Source organism: Lithobates pipiens, unplaced genomic scaffold (assembly GCF_037356315.1).
Source record: "Lithobates pipiens isolate NorthernLeopardFrog02 unplaced genomic scaffold, aLitPip1_a1.2 Scaffold_22, whole genome shotgun sequence".
NCBI classification, from domain to species: Eukaryota; Metazoa; Chordata; class Amphibia; order Anura; family Ranidae; genus Lithobates; species Lithobates pipiens.
Genome location: NW_027507784.1, coordinates 109,681,208 through 109,700,472, shown reverse-complemented (window position 1 = coordinate 109,700,472; position 19,265 = coordinate 109,681,208). Strand labels below are relative to the sequence as shown.

General features: G+C 43.9%; 1 protein-coding gene across 1 annotated transcript in view; it reads right to left on the bottom strand.

Annotated features, from left to right (window-relative positions):
• The window catches only part of AGPS (alkylglycerone phosphate synthase), a 317,568-nt gene that overhangs the window by 87,853 nt on the left and 210,450 nt on the right, over window positions 1-19,265 (bottom strand). Inside the window, exons 13-14 of the mRNA XM_077448089.1 lie at window positions 16,791-16,867; window positions 7,671-7,783 (exon numbers count right to left, since the gene is read on the bottom strand). Coding sequence (XP_077304215.1) covers window positions 7,671-7,783; window positions 16,791-16,867 — 190 coding nt within the window. The remainder of the gene's footprint in view (window positions 1-7,670; window positions 7,784-16,790; window positions 16,868-19,265) is intronic.

Below are 19,265 nucleotides of genomic sequence, written 5' to 3'. Positions count from 1 at the left end.
TCCCTAGAAACCTTTCTCCTGGCAGCAGAAAAAACGCTGGATGCTAGTAAACGTGTGTACTGCATTTAGTGGCATCAATCGCTCAGGTGTTAATTTTACTGGCCAGAATAATAATTTCTTCTGCCCATTGAAAATTAATTAATGCTTAAATGCATAACAGGCATAGCCTTAACACATGCTTACACACATTTTTTCCCACGTCAAGTCAAAACTCTTCTCTTTTGAATGAGAGATTCTTCTGCATTCAAGAGAGGAGCATTTTACAGTCTCTAAATGCAGCTTACAGTTTTTTTTTTTGTCAAAGCTTGAAGAGGAGCTTCAGGCTCCACCCCCAAAACATTTTTTTTAACATCAGCAGCTACAAATACTGTAGCTGCTGACTCTTATTATATGGACACGTACCTGTTTAGGGAACCCATGATGTTCTCACCCAAGCCGATTCTTCAATCGGCTTCGGGTGCAGGCACCGGCATCCTAAGCAAGGGAAACCGGCAGTGAAAAGGGGTTATAAAGTCTCCAGCTTTTTCACCTTAATGCATTCAATGCATTAAGGTGCAATACTTTCTGTGCTGCAGCTGTCTCCAGACACCCCTCCCGCTTTTTCTTACCTGAGCTAGAGCTGCACGATTAATCGTTAAAGAATCAGATACACAGGCAAGTGTGCAAATGAAACATCAAAAATCACAAAAAAAAGATAAACCTTTACAAAAAGTAAGAGTTTTGGAAAGACTACAGGAAACAAAAAGGGAAGGGAAAAAAAAAAAAAAATGATAAGAGTAGCATGGAAGTAGAGGTGTCAGCAGAAAATATTCCATGCATACTTGTGATAACAATAACCTTTCTGATCAGGGACTATACGTTGTGAACACGCTCAGCTCCCGCCAATTAATATTCATTAGGCATTGCAGAGTGCGCTCATTGTCAGCCTCAGCTGTACTCTCCGCAGGGAAAGAAAGCTATATTTAAGATATTGGGAGAGATCCTCTCACAGGCAGAAGAGGCAGCAAGGTCATGATAGACCAATGAAACAATTTGCCCCACAGCAATGTCTCCCTTGAACACTTTACCTCTGATCTCATGGTGTTGATTAATGAAGCGACGATGTCATTTAGACTAATATACCGGAGCGACAAGAGAGTGAAAGCACTCACCCTTGTAACACAGTATCTGACACAGGACAAATGAATGTTCGTTTAATACATTTTCCAAGCATAGGCTAAAAATCATGCCCTGAGCATGGAAAGGCTTAATAGGGTGCAATATGCATATTCGTAGATTTGAGGTGCTTAATACAAACCATGCTGCTGCTCAGAAGTCACAGTCATTAGGATGCTCGGTGGGGGCTCCATGTATAATATTGTATGTGCATTTTTCTTTACCACTGGAGAATACAGTTAAGTAGAGCAATGAATGTGTGCAATACCAATGGATGGTTACATTTCTCTGTATATGAATCTTTAAATGTGAATATATACATCCTTCATAATCGCGGATTCGTAAAATGGATAACATTTTAAAGGGGGGGGGGGGGGGGGAGGATTTTTGACTTACCGTAAAATCAGTTTCTCCGAGTTAATTGACAGACAGCGCTTCCTTATTCAGAACCATAGGGTCTTAACGCCCCCTAGGACACTAGGCAAAAAAACAAAAACTTGGCTATGCCCACGGGCATTCCTAGGCGATATACACCTCTCTCTGCTATAGGCCTTCAGTTTTGTCCCAAGCAGTGTCAGAAGCATTAAAAACTCCATAGAGGGGTGGGTGCTGTTTCAGTCAATGAACGCAGATAAGCGGATTTTACGGTTAAGTCAAAAATCCTACTTTCTCATCTATTCATTGACAGACAGTGCTTCCTTATTCAGAACCATAGGGACGTCCCATAGCAGTGCCAAACACGAAGAGTGGGACAACCAAAAAATCCCAACACTAGAGCCAAACAGGTAACAGGAGCTCAACATAGAAACAAACTGGAGCCCAACCTGAACAATACCCTTCAAGAGGGAATAGACGCTCTAAACAGCAGCCTGCAACTGCTTGCAGCCAAAAGAAGCATCCTCAGATGCCAGCACAGCCACATTGTAGAATTTTGTGAACGTGTACACCGACGACCAAGTGGCTGCCTGGCAAACCAGTGCAGCCAACGCCTGATGATGGAAGTCCCCAGAAGTAATAAGTAGCCAAAGTAGAATGCGCCGCAACAGGGAAAGGAGGATCCCAACCCGATAGAATAAACCAGAGTCATTGTTTGTCTGAGCCATCTAGAACGGTCGCAGAAGAAGCCGACAGCCCCCTTTTTGGCCGGTCCGTGATCACATACAGCAAGTCCGATCTCTGAAAAGAGTATTGCAGTAGGTTTTGGTGCTGTTCCTGTGTTATAGCCTCTGCAGGTTATAACTTTATATGTGGAAGAAGCCCCGAGGCTAACAAATTCACTTGGACAAACCTAATGGGGCTCGGGGTATATATCCCTTTTACCTGCCACACCCTTTGGTGAGATACACTCTGGCTTAAATACTTTTATGTGTTTGAAGCTCAGCCTGTGCTGAACTATCTGTAAACTTTTTATACCCTATCAATCCAAGAGAAAAAAATAAGCTTAAAAAAGCAAAAACTAAATCTTACCAGGACCAGAGATCCCAGCAGCGAACTAGGTCCTTACTCCTGACTAGGCAAAAAAAAAAAAAACTGAAGGCCTATAGCAGAGAGTGGGGTGTACAGTGGTGTGAAAAAGTGTTTGCCCCCTTCCTCATTTCCTGTTCCTTTGCATGTTTGTCACACTTAAGTGTTTCGGAACATCAAACCAATTTAAACAATAGTCAAGGACAACACAAGTAAACACAAAATGCAATTTGTAAATGAAGGTGTTTATTATTAAAGGTGAAAAAAAATCCAAACCATCATGGCCCTGTGTGAAAAAGTGATTGCCCCCTAAACCTAATAACTGGTTGGGCCACCCTTAGCAGCAACAACTGCAACCAAGCGTTTGCGATAACGTGCAATGAGGCTTTTACAGCATCCTGGAGGAATTTTGGCCCACTCATCTTTGCAGAATTGTCCTAATTCAGTTACATTAGAGGGTTTTCGAGCATGAACGGCCTTTTTAAGGTCATACCACAACATCTCAATAGGATTCAGGTCAGGACTTTGGCTAGGCCACTCCAAAGTCTTCATTTTGTTTTTCTTCAGCCATTCGGTGGTGGACTTGCTGGTGTGTTTAGGATCATTGTCCTGCTGCAGAACCCAAGTTTGTTTCAGCTTGAGTACACGAACAGATGGTCGGACATTCTCCTTCAGGATCTCTTGGTAGACAGCAGAATTCATAGTTCCTTTTATCACGGCAAGTCTTCCAGGTCCTGAAGCAGCAAAACAGCCCCAGACCATCACACTACCACCACCATATTTTACTGTTGGTATAATGTTCTTTTTATGAAATGCAGTGTTCCTTCTACGCCAGATATACTTGGACACACACCTTCCAAAGAGTTCCACTTTTGTCTCATCGGTCCACAGAATGTTGTCCCAAAAGTCTTGGGGATCATCAAGATGTGTTGTGGAGAAATTGAGACGAGCTTTGATGTTCTTTTTGCTCAGCAGTGGTTTTCTCCTTGGAACTCTACCATGCAGGCCATTTTTGCCCAGTCTTTTCCTGATGGTGGAGGCATGAACGCTGACCTTAACTGAGGGAAGTGAGGCCTGCAGTTCCTTGGACGTTGTTGTGGGGTCTTTTGTGACCTCTTGGATGAGTCGTCGCTGCGCTCTTGGGGTAATTTTGGGCGGCCGGCCACTCCTGGGAAGGTTCACCACTGTTCCATGTCTTCGCCATTTGTGGATAATGGCTCTCACTGTGGTTCGCTGGATTCCCAAAGCTTTGGAAATGGCTTTATAACCCTTTCCAGACTGATAGATCTCAATAACTTTCTTTCTCAATTGTTCCTGAATTTCTTTGGGTCTCGGCATGATGTGTAGCTTTTAAGGATCTTCTGGTGGACCTTACTGTGTCAAGCAGCTCCTATTTAAGTGATGCCTTGATTGTGAACAGGTGTGGCAATAATCAGGCCTGGGTGTGGCTAGAGAAATTGAACTCAGGTGTGGACAACCACAGTTATAGTATGTTTTAACAAGGGGGGCAATCACTTTTTCACACAGGGCCATGATGGTTTGGATTTTTTTTCACCTTTAATAATAAACACCTTCATTTACAAATTGCATTTTGTGTTTACTTGTGTTGTCCTTGACTATTGTTTAAATTGGTTTGATGTTCCGAAACACTTAAGTGTGACAAACATGCAAAGGAACAGGAAATGAGGAAGGGGGCAAACACTTTTTCACACCACTGTATATCACCTAAGTCTGCCCATGGGCGTAGCAAAGTCTTTTTCTGCCTAGTGTCCTACTCCTGTAGGGGGCGATATAACCCTATGGTTCTGAATAAGGAAGTGCTGTGTCTGTCAATGAACCAAGGAGAAAATTTATATTTATATTTATATATATATATATATATATATATATATATATATATATATATATATATATATATATATATATATATATATATATATATATATATATATATATATATATATATATATATATATATATATATATATACACACACACACACACACACACACAGGTCTTTGGTTGCTTTGTCAAGGCAATGTCTGGTATTTTGGTCTATCTGTCTCCTCCAGCAGTGCTGTACAGCAGTCATAACATTATGATCACTGACAGGTAAAGTGAACAACATTGATTATCTTGTTACATCAGTACCTAATGTGGGTTGTATATATTAGACAGCAATTGCATGTTGACACTAAAGTTGAGGTGTTGAAAGTGGAAAAAAATGTGCACGCTTAAGCAATTGATCGACTTTGACAAGTGTCAAGACAATTAGGTCAGAGCAACTCCATAACGTCAGCTCTCGTGAGATGTTGCTAGTCTGCAGTATCCATGACCTACCAAAAGTAGTCCAAGGAAGGAAAATCAGGCAGCCAAGGCTCATTGATGGACATGGGGAGTGAAGGTTGGCCCATGTATTCCGATCCAATAAAAGAGCTTCTGCAGCTCAAAATTGATGAAAAAGATGATGCTGGTTCTGATAGAAAGGTGTCAGGATACACAGGGAATTGCAGCTTGTTCCATATGGGGCTGCGTAGCCACAGACCAGTTAGGGTGTCCATGTCCATAGGCAAAAGCACCTACAATGGGCACAAATGGACCATGGAACAATGGAATAAGTTGGCCTGGTCTGATGAATTCAAGAGTGGTTTGAAGGACACAATGAGTATGAGTCATTGGAAAAACTATTTTCCTGGTCTTAAACCATGCAAACATATGAGGGATGTGCTGGAAAAAAAAAAGTCTGATCCATGCAGGCCCCACCTCACAACTTACAGGACTTAAAGGATCTGCTATTGACAGCTTGGTGTTAGATACTACAGAAAACCTTCAGGCCGCGTACACACGCGGGGACTGTTCGCCCAACTTTGTCCGCTGAACAGTGTTTCGGCGGACAGTCCGCTCGTGTGTGGGCTTTCAGCGGACAGTTTCAGCGAACAGTCCGCTGAACAAGGTTTTTCGGAAATTCCGAAAAACTGTCCGCTGAAACTTTGTTTCAGCGAACAGTCCCCTCGTGTGTAGGCTTGTTCGTCAAACTAAGTTCCGCGCATGCTCAGAAAGGATTTACACGCCGAAAGTTATAATGCAGTGTATAGGACGTCGTATTTTTCGTCCCGTCGTACGTGCCGTTCACGTCATCGTGCACGGTTTCAGCAAACTGTTCGTTCGTCGTGTGTGGCCATGTCCGTCCATGCTAATTTTGAGCGGACTGTTTGCCGAAACTGTTTGACGGACAAAGTTGGGCGAACAGTCCCCGCGTGTGTACGCGGCCTCAGAGTTCTAAAGGAGTCCATACCTCAACGGGTTATAGTGGGTGGCCATAATGTTATGGCTAATCGATGTACATGTCCCATAATTGAGAAACTAAGATGAGTTGGGGACAACGCTCGGCAGAGGTGCCTTGATGTGGCTTCCACATGTACCTATAAATGTATGCAACTAAAACCTTTGTTTCCAAGTTGTTAAAATATATATATATATATATATATATATATATATATATATATATATATATATATATATATATATATATATATATATATATATATATATATATGTACACACATTCATATATTACACAAATATATAAACACTTAAAGAACGCTAGTAAAAATCTGCATGTTTCAACTTGACATGAATACCTGAGAATAAAGACCCACCTACTTGCAAAAAGAGGAACTGACAAAATATAAAATTTACCTTAGTTTTCCACAAGGTTTTACTGTCCCATACTTGCGTGGGAGTAGGATGCTGGCAAGTTCTTCATACTGGGGTGTATCAAGTGGAGATAAGCAATAAATCCCACCTAAGACTGTTTGATCTGGATCTAACTCATGTTCAGGTAGCAAGCAGGGATGAAAAGGACCCAGGACTTGAAACTGAGTCCAGGTTACCAACAATAGCTGCTACATGAAAATAGAAAGCCATCCTTTAAATCTATTGGTTCAGTGAGAGAGATCCATCCCCAGTAGCTCTTGCACACTGAACTGATAGATTTAAGGGGATTTAGCCAGTAACGGGATCCCAAGTTTATCCACATACTATTAAAGGTGTAAGCTCTTCAAAACTACTGCTTGGAAGGCTACAAATCATTCACGGACATGCCAAGACTAAACCTATTACAGCTACCTATAACAGAAACTAGAGATTCAGGTAAGACCATCAAGCTTCCAATGTTCTAAACATAATCATAAGCTGGTTGCACCTTGATGATTATGTTACTACAGCACCATCCAGAGACCTCATGTATCATATCCACCACCTAGTGGTTGACAGACATCCCAAAATGAAAACTTGGTTTCCACCAAAATATTCTATAGCAGTGGTCATCAACCCTGTCCTCAGGGCCCACTAGCAGGCCAGATTTGCAAGATAACTGAAATACATCACAGGTGATTTTTTTTGCTGCTCAGTGATTGCAGTATTCTAATCTGCATCTCCCCAAGGTAATACATAGAACCTGGCCTGTTAGTGGGCCCTGAGTACAGGGTTCATCATGACCACTGGTTTATAGGCTTGGGCGGTAATACGTGGGAGATGAAGGCTCTGCTTACTGATGTGCAAAAAGCGACCATAGGGAAAACAAGTGCATGTGAGTAAGCAATGAATGCTTACTGTATGTAAGCACATTATATGCATTGACACAGGTTGAGAAACATTACATATGAATATTTTCTCATGCCTACTAAATTTTTTTTAATGCAAGAAATACTTCAATAAACTCAAGTAAAACATTGCTTTTTATTGTAAGCATTTATGTTAAATGAAGTACCATTTTTTGCAGTGTTATTTGATATTTCTTGTGTATGTACCTTTACATGGAAAGCTCCTAAAAACAACAAAAATATGAGATGTGTTTGTAGCAACTAGTTTGGTTTGGGCTTTCATTCATTTCCTTGCACCTGAGAAATAAAAGATACATTCTCTACCAACAACGGGTAACAGCAAGAGGTGCACAACCGGTTAAAATGCTCATAAGGTCATCATCATTAATATTATCTACTGAAGTGGTAAGTCAGTTACAGAACCCTCAAAATCAAAGTCCTACATACCCAAACTTTGCAGCGATGTCGTACACTTGCTTCTCATGCTGCAGAACTTTCTCACGGTCACCCTCAAACAACAAAGTTGCTACACAGAGACGATTTGGATCAAAGCCCTTGAACTGTAAAACAGAACATGTGCAATGTTTTGTCATAGTATGATGTTAACATCTACATCAACGCTTCACTGCTAAAGAAGCCCATACATACAGGTTGACAGTCACCCAATCTTACTGGATAATGTACATAATGTATCCTTAGACATTTGTCACTAACCCATTCCCCAGTCATAAGTTAATAATAGAATATTACTGCTCCTTCCCCATGTATGGGCATAAAAGGATAGCTGATCCAACTGGTCAGATGCCCTGAATGTGTGACTGCCCTCTATAATACAACTTTTTACATGCCAGTGGAAGAATGATCTACAGCATGGGTGATCACTAATGATTGTAGTTAAACAATGTGTGTGTCACCTGCTAGGTAGGCAAGAGAAAGCCACCTTAAAACATACATTTTATAGGTACTCTCTGATTTCAAAGAATTCAGCTTTAACAGACAAAACAAGTGACGTCACAAAGGCACTGAACTAGTCTAATATTGGATTACAAAAAGGCCTTTGAAATTGGTAGGTCTAAGGTGTTGGCTACAGTAGGGAAGGGTTAAGCTGGTCATAGATGGATAGAATTTCAAACAAAAATTCTCAGGAAAATTCATATGAAGATTCTCATGGCATTTGACATTCAAAGGATTTGGTTTGCTTTTAACAATTGATTTTGGAATGGACAGTACAGAACGAAAACTGCATACATGGTTATAAATTTGTTAGCTCCTCTGAATTTTATTATCACTGCAGCTAAAACAAACATGGATTTGACCCACTAACGATTAGAAAAACTAACAACATTTCTTGGAACCATTTTTCCTGCAAATTTTTGTTCAAAATTCTACCCATCTATGGCCAGCTTTAGACACTTTGCCGGGTTTTAGCTGCTGTCCACACTGAGAAGATTAACCCTCTCTATTAGTACCACTGACTATTACCACTGAGAGAGAATGAGGGGAAGTTCAGAATTCAGGAGTTGCCACCAGAAGCAGCGAGTGCAAACCTTTAGGAGAGGACTAGGCAGAACACACAAAAAACCAAGCACAGTACTGCCCAGGGGGTGGTCCTACTGGCTATAAACCCTCACTCTGCTCCCAGTAGCTCAGTTTGTCAAAAAGCAGTACAAACATAAATAGGAGGGGTGGGTACTGTGTCCGTCAGTGAACTTCAGAGAAAAGGATTTTACGGCGAGTACAAGAATCCTATTTCCTCTTTCATTCATTGACGGACACAGCACTTTAATCTTGACCTTAGGGACATCCCCAAGCAGTGTCAAAATGAGGGGTGGGAACACAGAGAAAATAAACTCCATCCACCACAAGAACTCCCGATCAGGGGAGTCGCAACCTCAGACGGCCGCCTACAAAACCTCGAGGCCGAAGCATGCATCTGAAGACGAGTCCACATCGACCTGTAAAATTTGGTGAAAGCGTGTACGGACGACCAGGTAGCCGCCTTACACCCAGAGAAACAGACATTTGATGTCAGAAAGCCCAGGAAGCACCAATCGCCCTTGTAGAAAGCGCTGTGACAGGAAAGGGAGGCGCCCGCCCCCTTATGGAAAAAGCCTGAACCACAATCTGTCTGATCCACTGAGAAACGGTGGCCAAAGAGACCATCAGGCCCTTCCTCGGACCAGCCACCAAGACACACAGAGTCCGACCTCCGAAAAGGAGCCATAGCAGACAGATACATCCGCAGGGTCTGGACCACATTTAAAGAATGTAAAGCGACCTCCTTGGGATGCAAAGGCCGAGGACATAAGGACAGAAGCACAATGTCCTTGTTTAAATGGAAAAAACCTTTGGAAGAGAAGAGAGCTGCGGATGCAGCACCGCCTTATCCTCACGTAGATAAAGAGACTTGCATGACAAGACCGCCAACTCAAAAACCCGCCTTGCAGATGCAATAGTCACTAGAAAGACTACTTTCTGAGAGAGCGTCAATAAAGGGATCTCTCTAACGTTTACAAGATGTGGTTTCTGACGCACCAAAAGCACCAGATTCAGATCTCACATGGTCAGTGGCAGGCGTACCAGAGGGGCCACATGCCCAACCCCCTGAACAAACGTACGCACCAATGAGCGAATCCCCAATGGCCGCTGAAAAAAAAAAAAGACAGCCAAAGCAGATATCTGCCGCTTAATGGTACTTAATGCAAACTTCTGATCCCTTCCTTGTTGCAGAAAACAGCAGGATCTTGGAAACCAAATAAGAAGGCGGATGTCACTCCTCACACCGGGAGATTTAGGCCTTCCAGGTATGAAGATAAATCTTCCGGGAAGCAGACTTTCGCGCCCTTAGCATAGTGGTAATCACCGAAGCCGACAGCTCTCTGTCCCTCAGCACCTGGCTTTCAACAGTCATGCCGCTAAAGCCAGCGATGGTAAAACAGGGTGGAGTATCGGACCTTGAGACAGAGGGTCCTCCTGCACCAGCAGTCACCAAGGAACATCCACACCATGTCGGCGTACCAAGGATGTTGAGGCCAGTCTGGGGCCATCAGAGTCAGACTCCCCTCGGCCTCTGCTCTGAGTAGCAGCGAGGGAGGAGCCTGAGAGGGGGAAAGGCATACATTAGCCGATAATGCCCCCATGGGGCCACCAACGCGTCTGACACGTCTGGCCAGGGATCCCCTGACCTGTCAACAAACCTCTGCACCTTCGTCGAGAGGCCAGGAGATCCACATCCAGCATGCCCCACCTTAGACAAATGAGCCGAACCACTTTCGGATGCAGTGACCATTCCCCTTGGTCCAGCAACTGATGACTAAGTAGGCCACCTGCCAGGTTTCTACGCCCGGAATTTACCCGCCTGACAGAGCCAGCACGCGCCGCTCTGCCCACTGTAGGATGTGGGACCCTCCAGCGCTGGTGCTGAGCTCCTTGTCTCTCCATGATGATTGACATATGCCACCGCCGTGGAGTTGTCCAACTGGATCCTGACCGGACGACCCTGCAGCCCTGCGACCATGTGGAGAGGCAATGCCTGATCGCCCGCAGCTCCAGCACATTGATTGACAAGTGGCATTCTTCCTGCACCCAGCAACCCTAGGCCGACAGGATGACAAAAATTCCCCCCCCAGCCGGTCCGACTGGCGTCCGTCGTGATCACCGCCCAATGAAGAAGAAGGAACGATTTCCCAGACCAGGGCCGGGGACCTCAGCCACCAGAGAAACGAAGCCCTGGCTAGCTGGCTCACCTGGATTTGATAATCCAGGGATGTCAGAGACTTGTCCCATTTGGACAGGATCTTTCTACAAAACCCGAGTGTGGAATTCAGCATACGGTACTGCCTCACAAGTGGCTACCATGTGGCACAGACCTTGCATGCCACAAATGCAGCGACTACCACCTGCGGGACATTAGTAACCGCATCGCCAATTGGGGAGTTTCAGCTTGCTTGCTTGAAGGAAGAAAGACTCTCGCCTTTGGGGAGTCCAAATCAACCCCAAGAACTCCAGGCACTGGGTCGGCAGCAACACCAACTTCTGGAGACTCAACACCTAGCCAAACGCCTTAAGAGTCTGCATGGTGATCGCCACATCCTTCCTTAATTCTGAGGCAGAAGCCACCCTCGGGAGGTTATCGTAACCCACGATTGCGATCCCTTGTTGCCTCAACAATGCCAGAATCGGAGCCAGCCCTTGGTGCTGCCACTAGGCCCAAGGTAAGAACTACCAATTGGTAGTGCTCATCCCCGAACGCAAATCGCAGGAACCTCTGGTGTGCAGTGACCACATAATGGATTTCATCCTGAACCTTCACAAAACAATTGAGGGTCTTGAAATCCAGGACCGGACGGACCCTTTCCTTCTTTGGGATTACAACCCAATTGACGTAGAATCCCAGAGACCTTTCTGACGTCGGTACAGGTACTATCACCCATGCAGCAGTAAGTCCTGTACTGCCCCAAAAAGGACCTCTAACGAGCCGGAAGGAAATGAAGGTTGGAAGGAAAAAACCTGCCTGGAGGTCAAGAAAGAAAACTATCTTGTAGCCTGACAAAACCAGTTTGCCGACCCACTGGTCGGAAATGAGAAGTCTACCGGTCTGAAGACTCCCGAGGTCGCAGGCTTGTCTAGCTTGCGATACCAGGGATGCTTTTGTCCCTCAGCGGGCCCGTTAGACTAGAGATGCTTACCCACCGACCCGGGCGGATGAAAAAAAAACACGATTCTGAGCGGAAAAAAGGAGGAGCCCTTGCCTACGGAGTAGCTCCTTACCTTTTCTGGAATGTGGGAGCAAAGTACTCTTTCCCCGTAACATTTTTAATAACGTCATCCAGCGAGGAGCCAAACCACCTCCACTTTGGAAGGGAAACTCCGCCAGTGCTTTCTTAGATGTCTGGTCCACAGACTAACACTTGAGCCAAATCAGGTGACGCAGCACTACTGCCGATACCGAGGCTCTAGAAAGCAAAGGGATCATATACTGGGAAGCATCACAGATATACTTAATGCCGTGCACCAACTGGTCTGCCAGTTCCACACAGACTGGGGAAACCTGTTCCTTCCCCAACTCGCGGTGCAACAACTTAGCCCATTCAGTAAGTGTATATGACACCACAGCCGTGACTATACCGGCCGAATCGCTGACCCCACAACCGCACACATGGTCCAGACAAGTGCCTCTGCCTTTTTATCGGAAGGGTCCTTGAAAGAGGGAAGGCCCTTTCACTGGACTCGTGGCCACCTTATTTGACCTAGGTTCCCGGGGGTCAGCGACCGGAGATGTCCATTTTATCAGGAATTCTTCCTCAAAAGGAGTAACGCACCGCCATTCGCTTCGCTTCCACCCTGGCAACAAACGATTCCAAGAAACACCTTAGCAGTGCAGATCGGCTTGTGGAACCCAAAAGGGACCAACACATCTGCAGATGCCCTAGCCATATCCTATATTCCTCTAACGCTTTCCTGCACTAAATACAGACACTGAGGCTTCCTCCTCACTGTCTGGTGGGTCATGGTCCTTGACCTCTGAAGCAAGAGACAAAAAATGCCTACCCTCCTAGCTGCTACAGACTGAGGGGCCCCCTGCAGGACTCACCACCCTGACCCAGGCATTGTGCTGTGCTGCTGTTCCGCTGTCCGTACTCCCTTTTGCCTTCCAAAACACTGGGTGTTCTGTGTCAGTTTCGTGCTGTTCCTTGCTTAAACAGCTGCCCAGCGAGAACTAACAGCCACCGTCCCTCGTGACCACAAGAACATGGCCGCAGCTACAGGAAAATGGCCACGGTTCCCTCAGCGAACATGACGCCCTGCACGTGGCAAACAAAGGCAATGGCCGCGGTTCCCACGCTGAATGTTCGCCCCACATGGCGGCAAGCGGAAGTGAAAAACGAAGGGATAACCGAGAGGACCAAACACGCTAAAATGAAATGATAAACGGAACCACCTCAGCTAAATGAAGGGATAAATGAGCGGAAACAAAAACGGACGCACAGCACAAATCCCTGCCAGGACCCAGAGACCACCTGGAGGACCCCCCCAGGCCAGGTACATGCTCTGCACCCCCTATGCCCAGCTACACAGCACCCCCTTAGAATGGGGAGGAGGGAAAGAGGCAGGGAGAGAAGAAAGGGAGCGCGAGAGAGAGAGAGAGAGAGAGAGAGAGAGAGAGAGAGAGAGAGACCTCCTAATCGACCTCCCAGGGAGTACCCAGCTGCTCCAACCTGCCTAAACAGGTGGAATCATACTTACCCCTCCTGCAGGGACTGCTGGACGCACTCCACAGACAGACCCATCACCTGAGCAGGGTGGCTGTCGGCCATGGCACACTGACTCAGACAACAGTAGCCCAGTCATATGTGTGCTCACCGGCCACCCCTGGACCAGAATGGGGCCTGTCGTGGCGGACCCAGCGCAGAGCTAAGGTCTGCATGCGGTCGATGGCCAGGCTGGGGAAGACTACTAGTATCTATATTATCCAGCCTGTCACCCAGCTCGGCTGTTTATTGTAGATCACAGGAAGCAAAAACGGCAAAAAAGAAAAAATTTCAAAGACCACTGGTCCCCACAGGGAGGCAGGTCCTTCTAGACTAGGCAGAAAAAAAACTGAGCTGCTGAGAGGAGAGTGAGGGGTTATAGCCATTAGGACCGCCCTCTGGGCGGTACTGTGCTTGGTTTTTTTAATGTGTTCTGTCTAGTCCTCTAAAGGTGGCGATATAACTTTAAGGTCAAGATTAAAAGGACTGTGTCCGTCAATGAACGAAAGAGAAAAATGGATTATACATACACTTTAAAGCTGAACTCCAGGCAAACATCTAAATACACAAATAAAAAACATAGAAAGGAGCTGTTTTGCTTCCCAAAGAATGTGCACTTCTGCCTATTCAGTTCTGAGATGTACAGAGCCATGGTACAAGGCACAGCCAAGAAAATTAAATAACTTTTTCTGTTACAATTAAAGTGGTTCTAAAGCCTAAACATATTTAACCTTAATGCATTCCTTGCATTAAGGTAAAAAATGTTTAGGTAAAAGTATCACCCCCTCAACCACCTTAGACTAACCCGAGCCCTCGCTCGATCCAGCAATGTGCTCATCGGCAGTGGCTCTCTCCTCGATCCAGCAATGTGCTCGTCGGCAGTGGCTCTCTCCTCGATCCAGCAATGTGCTCGTCGGCAGTGGCTCTCTTCTCTTGCTTCCCGGTCTCACAAGCTCAAGCAGTGCAACTGTCAGCAATTTCCTGTGATGAGGGTGCGTGGGATGGGGCCTAGCTATGCTGTCTGTCTATGGACACATGCAGAGCAACTTGAGATCAAGCCTGCAGGTGTGCTACCATAGGAAGTGGGCTTCCTATGGTGGCACACTGAGAAGAGGAGGAGCAAGGAGCGCCGGCAGGGGACCCAAGAAGGGGAGGATCGGAGAAGCTCTGTGCGATTTCGTTGCACAGAGTAAGCAATTATAAACCTGGTTGTTATTTAAAGAGAAAAAAAAAAACCTTTTCAGTTTACAATCACTTTAAGAAAAACACTGGTGTCATATCCCCACCTCTAGCCCACTGACTGGACACAGAAGAAGCAGCACATGCAGATTGAAGAGGCCCATCTTAACATCTTGGTCCCTGTAAACATACTTTCATGCAGCACACCTAATAAACTACATTAATTTATGCATTTTGGATCTGCATGGAGTTCAGCTTAATCCTAGGTCTTTGCTGTATGGGTGATTGATTGTAATAGAAGGTAACCAAGAATTGTTGCTACTGTGGTTCACATCAGCCTTTATAACAAGTAGAGGCGACTTCTTAGAGAAGACACAGATAATGCAACCTAAATAGGACTGCATGATCATCAGATTTCTCATCCTTGTGATCCCAATGTAGCAAGTCACATTCAATTTCGATCGGCCACTGGAGAAGACTGGCGATCCCCCCTTCAGTATGACTTGAGAAATCTAAAATAGAGACTAGAGACTACTAAGATGAATATTATATATTTATATATATTTATTTATTTTCATTGTAATTGTTGAAAGATAATAATGCATTTAGACTGAACACTCAGTTTAATGTGCGTCTTTGCAACATCAATGCACCTCTACATAAAAAGTGGTCTCCTGTCTTCACAAAACTCAATGTTTGTCTTATCGAGTCACTTAAACTTCATGACTAGTCCAATCGTGACGTCACCTCTGTGCAGGTTTGCTTGAGGATAAATGCTGTTAGCTTAAGACATTTTCTTACAGGGAGCATATGGGCGATTAGTTATCACCTACATACTAAGAGCTTTGTCATACACCAGATGGGAAAAAGTAGGTAAACACCCTTACAAAGTTCATATGTTTCCAGTTAAGGGTTTTTATAATGCTATAGCATACAAAGGCATTTTAGACAATTATTCCTTTCCAACATTATTGCAACAGTTTGGGCCTTTTCTGCTACAGCATGACTGTGCTCCTGTGTACGAAGCCATCTCAATCAAGACAGTTTGACAAATTTCATATGGAGGAACACAGGTGGCCTGCTGAGGCCCTAACCTCAACCCTGTTCTACACCTTGGTGATGAATTGCAATGCTAACTGCAAGCAAGGTCGTCTTCTTCAAAATCAGTATATTACCTCAGGTATTCTCAATTGGCTAAAAAGGCACAAATTCCCAAAATGTGCACTCCAAAGGTGGCCGCAAACCTTTTTCCAAATAGTGTATCACAATTTGTCACAAAAGAAGCTTTAACCTTTTTACAACATGATAAAAGCACACTCGTGTAAATTAAAAGCCATTAATAAAAAAAAAAAAAAAAAAAGATTCACTCTCCCCTAAAACAAATATTTGCAGTGTATTAAAGCCAAAACTTTTTATCATGTCTTTCATAAGAGTAGGGAAGGGCTAGGGCCTCTATTAGGTTTTCATCACTGTGTTCCCACATGGGAGAGGTATCCTCTCCATATGGCCTGGTAAATATTTTGTCACCAGGCTTGAAAACTAGTGAAAATTCAAAATTATGAATTGCTACTGAGGGAATAGAGGTAAATGCTTATAATAGGAATACTTTTTTGGTGACAACTAAGATGTCCATTACTTTAATGGATTCACACATATGCGAACACAGACATTGCATGTGATTCGTGCCCACATTGCTGTGCCGATCACATGCGATGTCTGTGCAATGCGAGTTCAGCCATACAGTTTGCATGGCTGAACTCGGACAAAAAAAGCTGCAGGGACTTTTCTTTCCTGCACTGGAATCAGATCGCATGGTTGTTCACATCGATAAAATTTGATTACTGTCCGAATCCAAAGTTCGCACTGCAATCCGTGAACTGATGTGGGGCAGTGTGAACTGTCTGGAATTGCGCTGGTTCCCGCATTGCAAGAGTATGAACCCAGGCTAAAGTGTTTTCCTCTCCCTTCCTTTTGTACCTGCGGGACATGATGTGAACCCCCTCTCAACCAAATAGGAAAAAAGACAGCAGAGCTCTGGCACCGAGCTCCCATATATAAATCACTGCCACAAATTGCACATTTAAATAGTAACACTTAATACTGTGAGCACTTTTGATGTAGAAACCAAATGTCATACCTTTGTGATGTAGAATTTTTTTAAGCCATCCAAAAATGAAGTAAAAATTGAGGCCACCTGAGGTTTAAGAGCATGCCCTGAAAAAAAACAAAAAAAATTGCAAGCACAAATAAATAAAAGTTTGATGGGCAAGCAGCGGTAATGAGTGGTCAGCTAGCCCATTCTGTAGCAAAGTATCTTTTTCTGTGGTGTTTAGGACGGAAAACAAATTTAACTTTTGTAAAATCAGTGTGCTTGCTATAGTGGCTAGCTGGCCAGTCAGGGAACAGCAAAAAAAACAAAGAAACATATAAAAAAAATATAAAATAAAAAAAACATGCTTTTGGTTAAAGGCAGCCATGCCAGCTGAAGCCTACATTCCTCATAGTGGGATACAGAATATATATTTTTATTAAATAAAAAAGCAGTGACAGCAACAAGAATGATATACAGAGTCCACCGACTCAAAGTAGCTATTCCACCCTTTATCAGTTTAAAGCAGAACAACTCTAAGTAGAACTAGTCTTTTTTTTTTTTTTTTTTTCCCCCATTTTGTATAGAGTAAGGGAGCGTTATATCCAATCAGTTTTTCCCATGGGGGGGGGGGGGGAATTTCCCTTTACTTCCTGCCCCATAACCAAAACAGGACATCAGAAGAAATCCCTGGGTGTCGCCAAAACTAGTGTGCATATTGGAAGATTTCCCCTCTATTTCTGTTCTGGTGCCAAGACAAGACGTAGGATATTTCTGCTTTTGTATTCACTTGCAGGGATAATGGTAAACAGGACAAATAGAAATAGCGAATCTGCCTAATGGGGGCACCGACAACTCTGACAGTTCTCCCTGTCAACAGGGGGGGGGGGGGGGTGTCTGTGCGGATAATCAGCACATTGATTATCAGCACAGCCCCCATCAGATGTGCCCATCACCTGCCAATCAGTGCCCAACAGCTGCCAGTCAGTGCCCCCTCAAAAAATCTCAGTGCCCACCACAGTGCCAATCAGTGCCCAGCAGTAACTCAACAATGCTGCACATCAGTGCCGCCCATCAATTGTACATATCAGTGCCACCTCATCAGCGCCCATCAGTGAAGGAGAAAACAAAATTTTATGACAGAAACTAAGAAAACGTATTTTTCCAAAAGTTCAGTCTTTTTTAGTTTGTTTAGCAAAAATTTAAAACCCCAGAGGTAAATACCACAAAAAGAAAGTTCTTTTTGTGGGAAGAAAACCATAAAAATTTAGTTTGGGTACAGTGTTACATTACCACGCAAATTGTCATTCAAAGTGCGACAGCGCTGAAAGCTGAAAATTGTCCTGGGCAGTAAAGGCCGAAAGTGCCTGGTATTGAAGTGGTTTAACTAAATAAAAAAAGTGCCTTTAGTTATACTTCAAGCAAATCAGCAAGTAAATCAAAGATTTGCTGGCAGATTAGCGAATATAACAGCACAGATCAGCTCATATGAACATCTGTAAAACATACAAATCTTTATTGGTGGGTATTACTAGCGAAGGGGTCTATGGTTCTCTGTGCCTATCGCCAAATGGACTTTAAGTGAGAGGAATTATGTACCCACCTTCAGTCTCGCTGTTCATATTATGAAATCAATTTACTCAGCTCTCAGTGTGAGAGGACTTCTGATTTAATAAACTTACTGCACTTTATAAACTATACCCAATTAAAACAAACTGCGTAAAATATCCAGAATAAAACAATTGGAAAAAAAAAAAAAAAAGCATAAAGTTTAATCTAAACATAAAATGTACAGTGCCTTGAAAAAGTATTCATACACCTTGAAATTTTCCACATTTTGTCATGTTACAACTAAAAACGTAAATGTAATTTATTGGGATTTTATGTGATCGACCAACACCAAGTGGCATTCTGAAGTGTAAGAAAAACGATATACGGTTTTAAATTTTTTTTACAAATAAATATCTGAAGAGTGTGGCATGCATTTGTATTCAGCCCCCTTTACTCTGATGCCCCTAACTAAAAATTCTATTGGAAAGTAAATAGTCCACCTGTGTGTAATTTATTCTCAGTATAAATACAGTTGTTCTGTAAAGCCCGCAGAGGTTTGTTAGAGAACCTTCGTGAACAAACAGCATCATGAAGGCCAAGGAACACACCAGACAGGTCAGGGGATAAAGTTGTGGAGAAGTTTATGGCAGGCTTAGGTTATATTAAAATATATCAAGCTTTGAACATCTCACGGAGCACTGTTAAACCCATCATCTGAAAATGGAAAAAAGTATGGCACAACTGCAAACCTACCAAGACATGGCCACCCACCTAAACCAACAGGCCGGGCAAGGAAAGCATTAAATCAGAGAAGCCCATGGTAATTCTGAAGAAGCTGCAGAGATTAACAGCTCAGGTGTGGGAATTGTCTACAGGACAATGATTAGTCATGCACCAAATCTGGCCTTTATGGAAGAGTGGCAAGAAGCCATTATTGAAAGAAAGTCATTAGTCATCTTGTTTGCAGTTTGC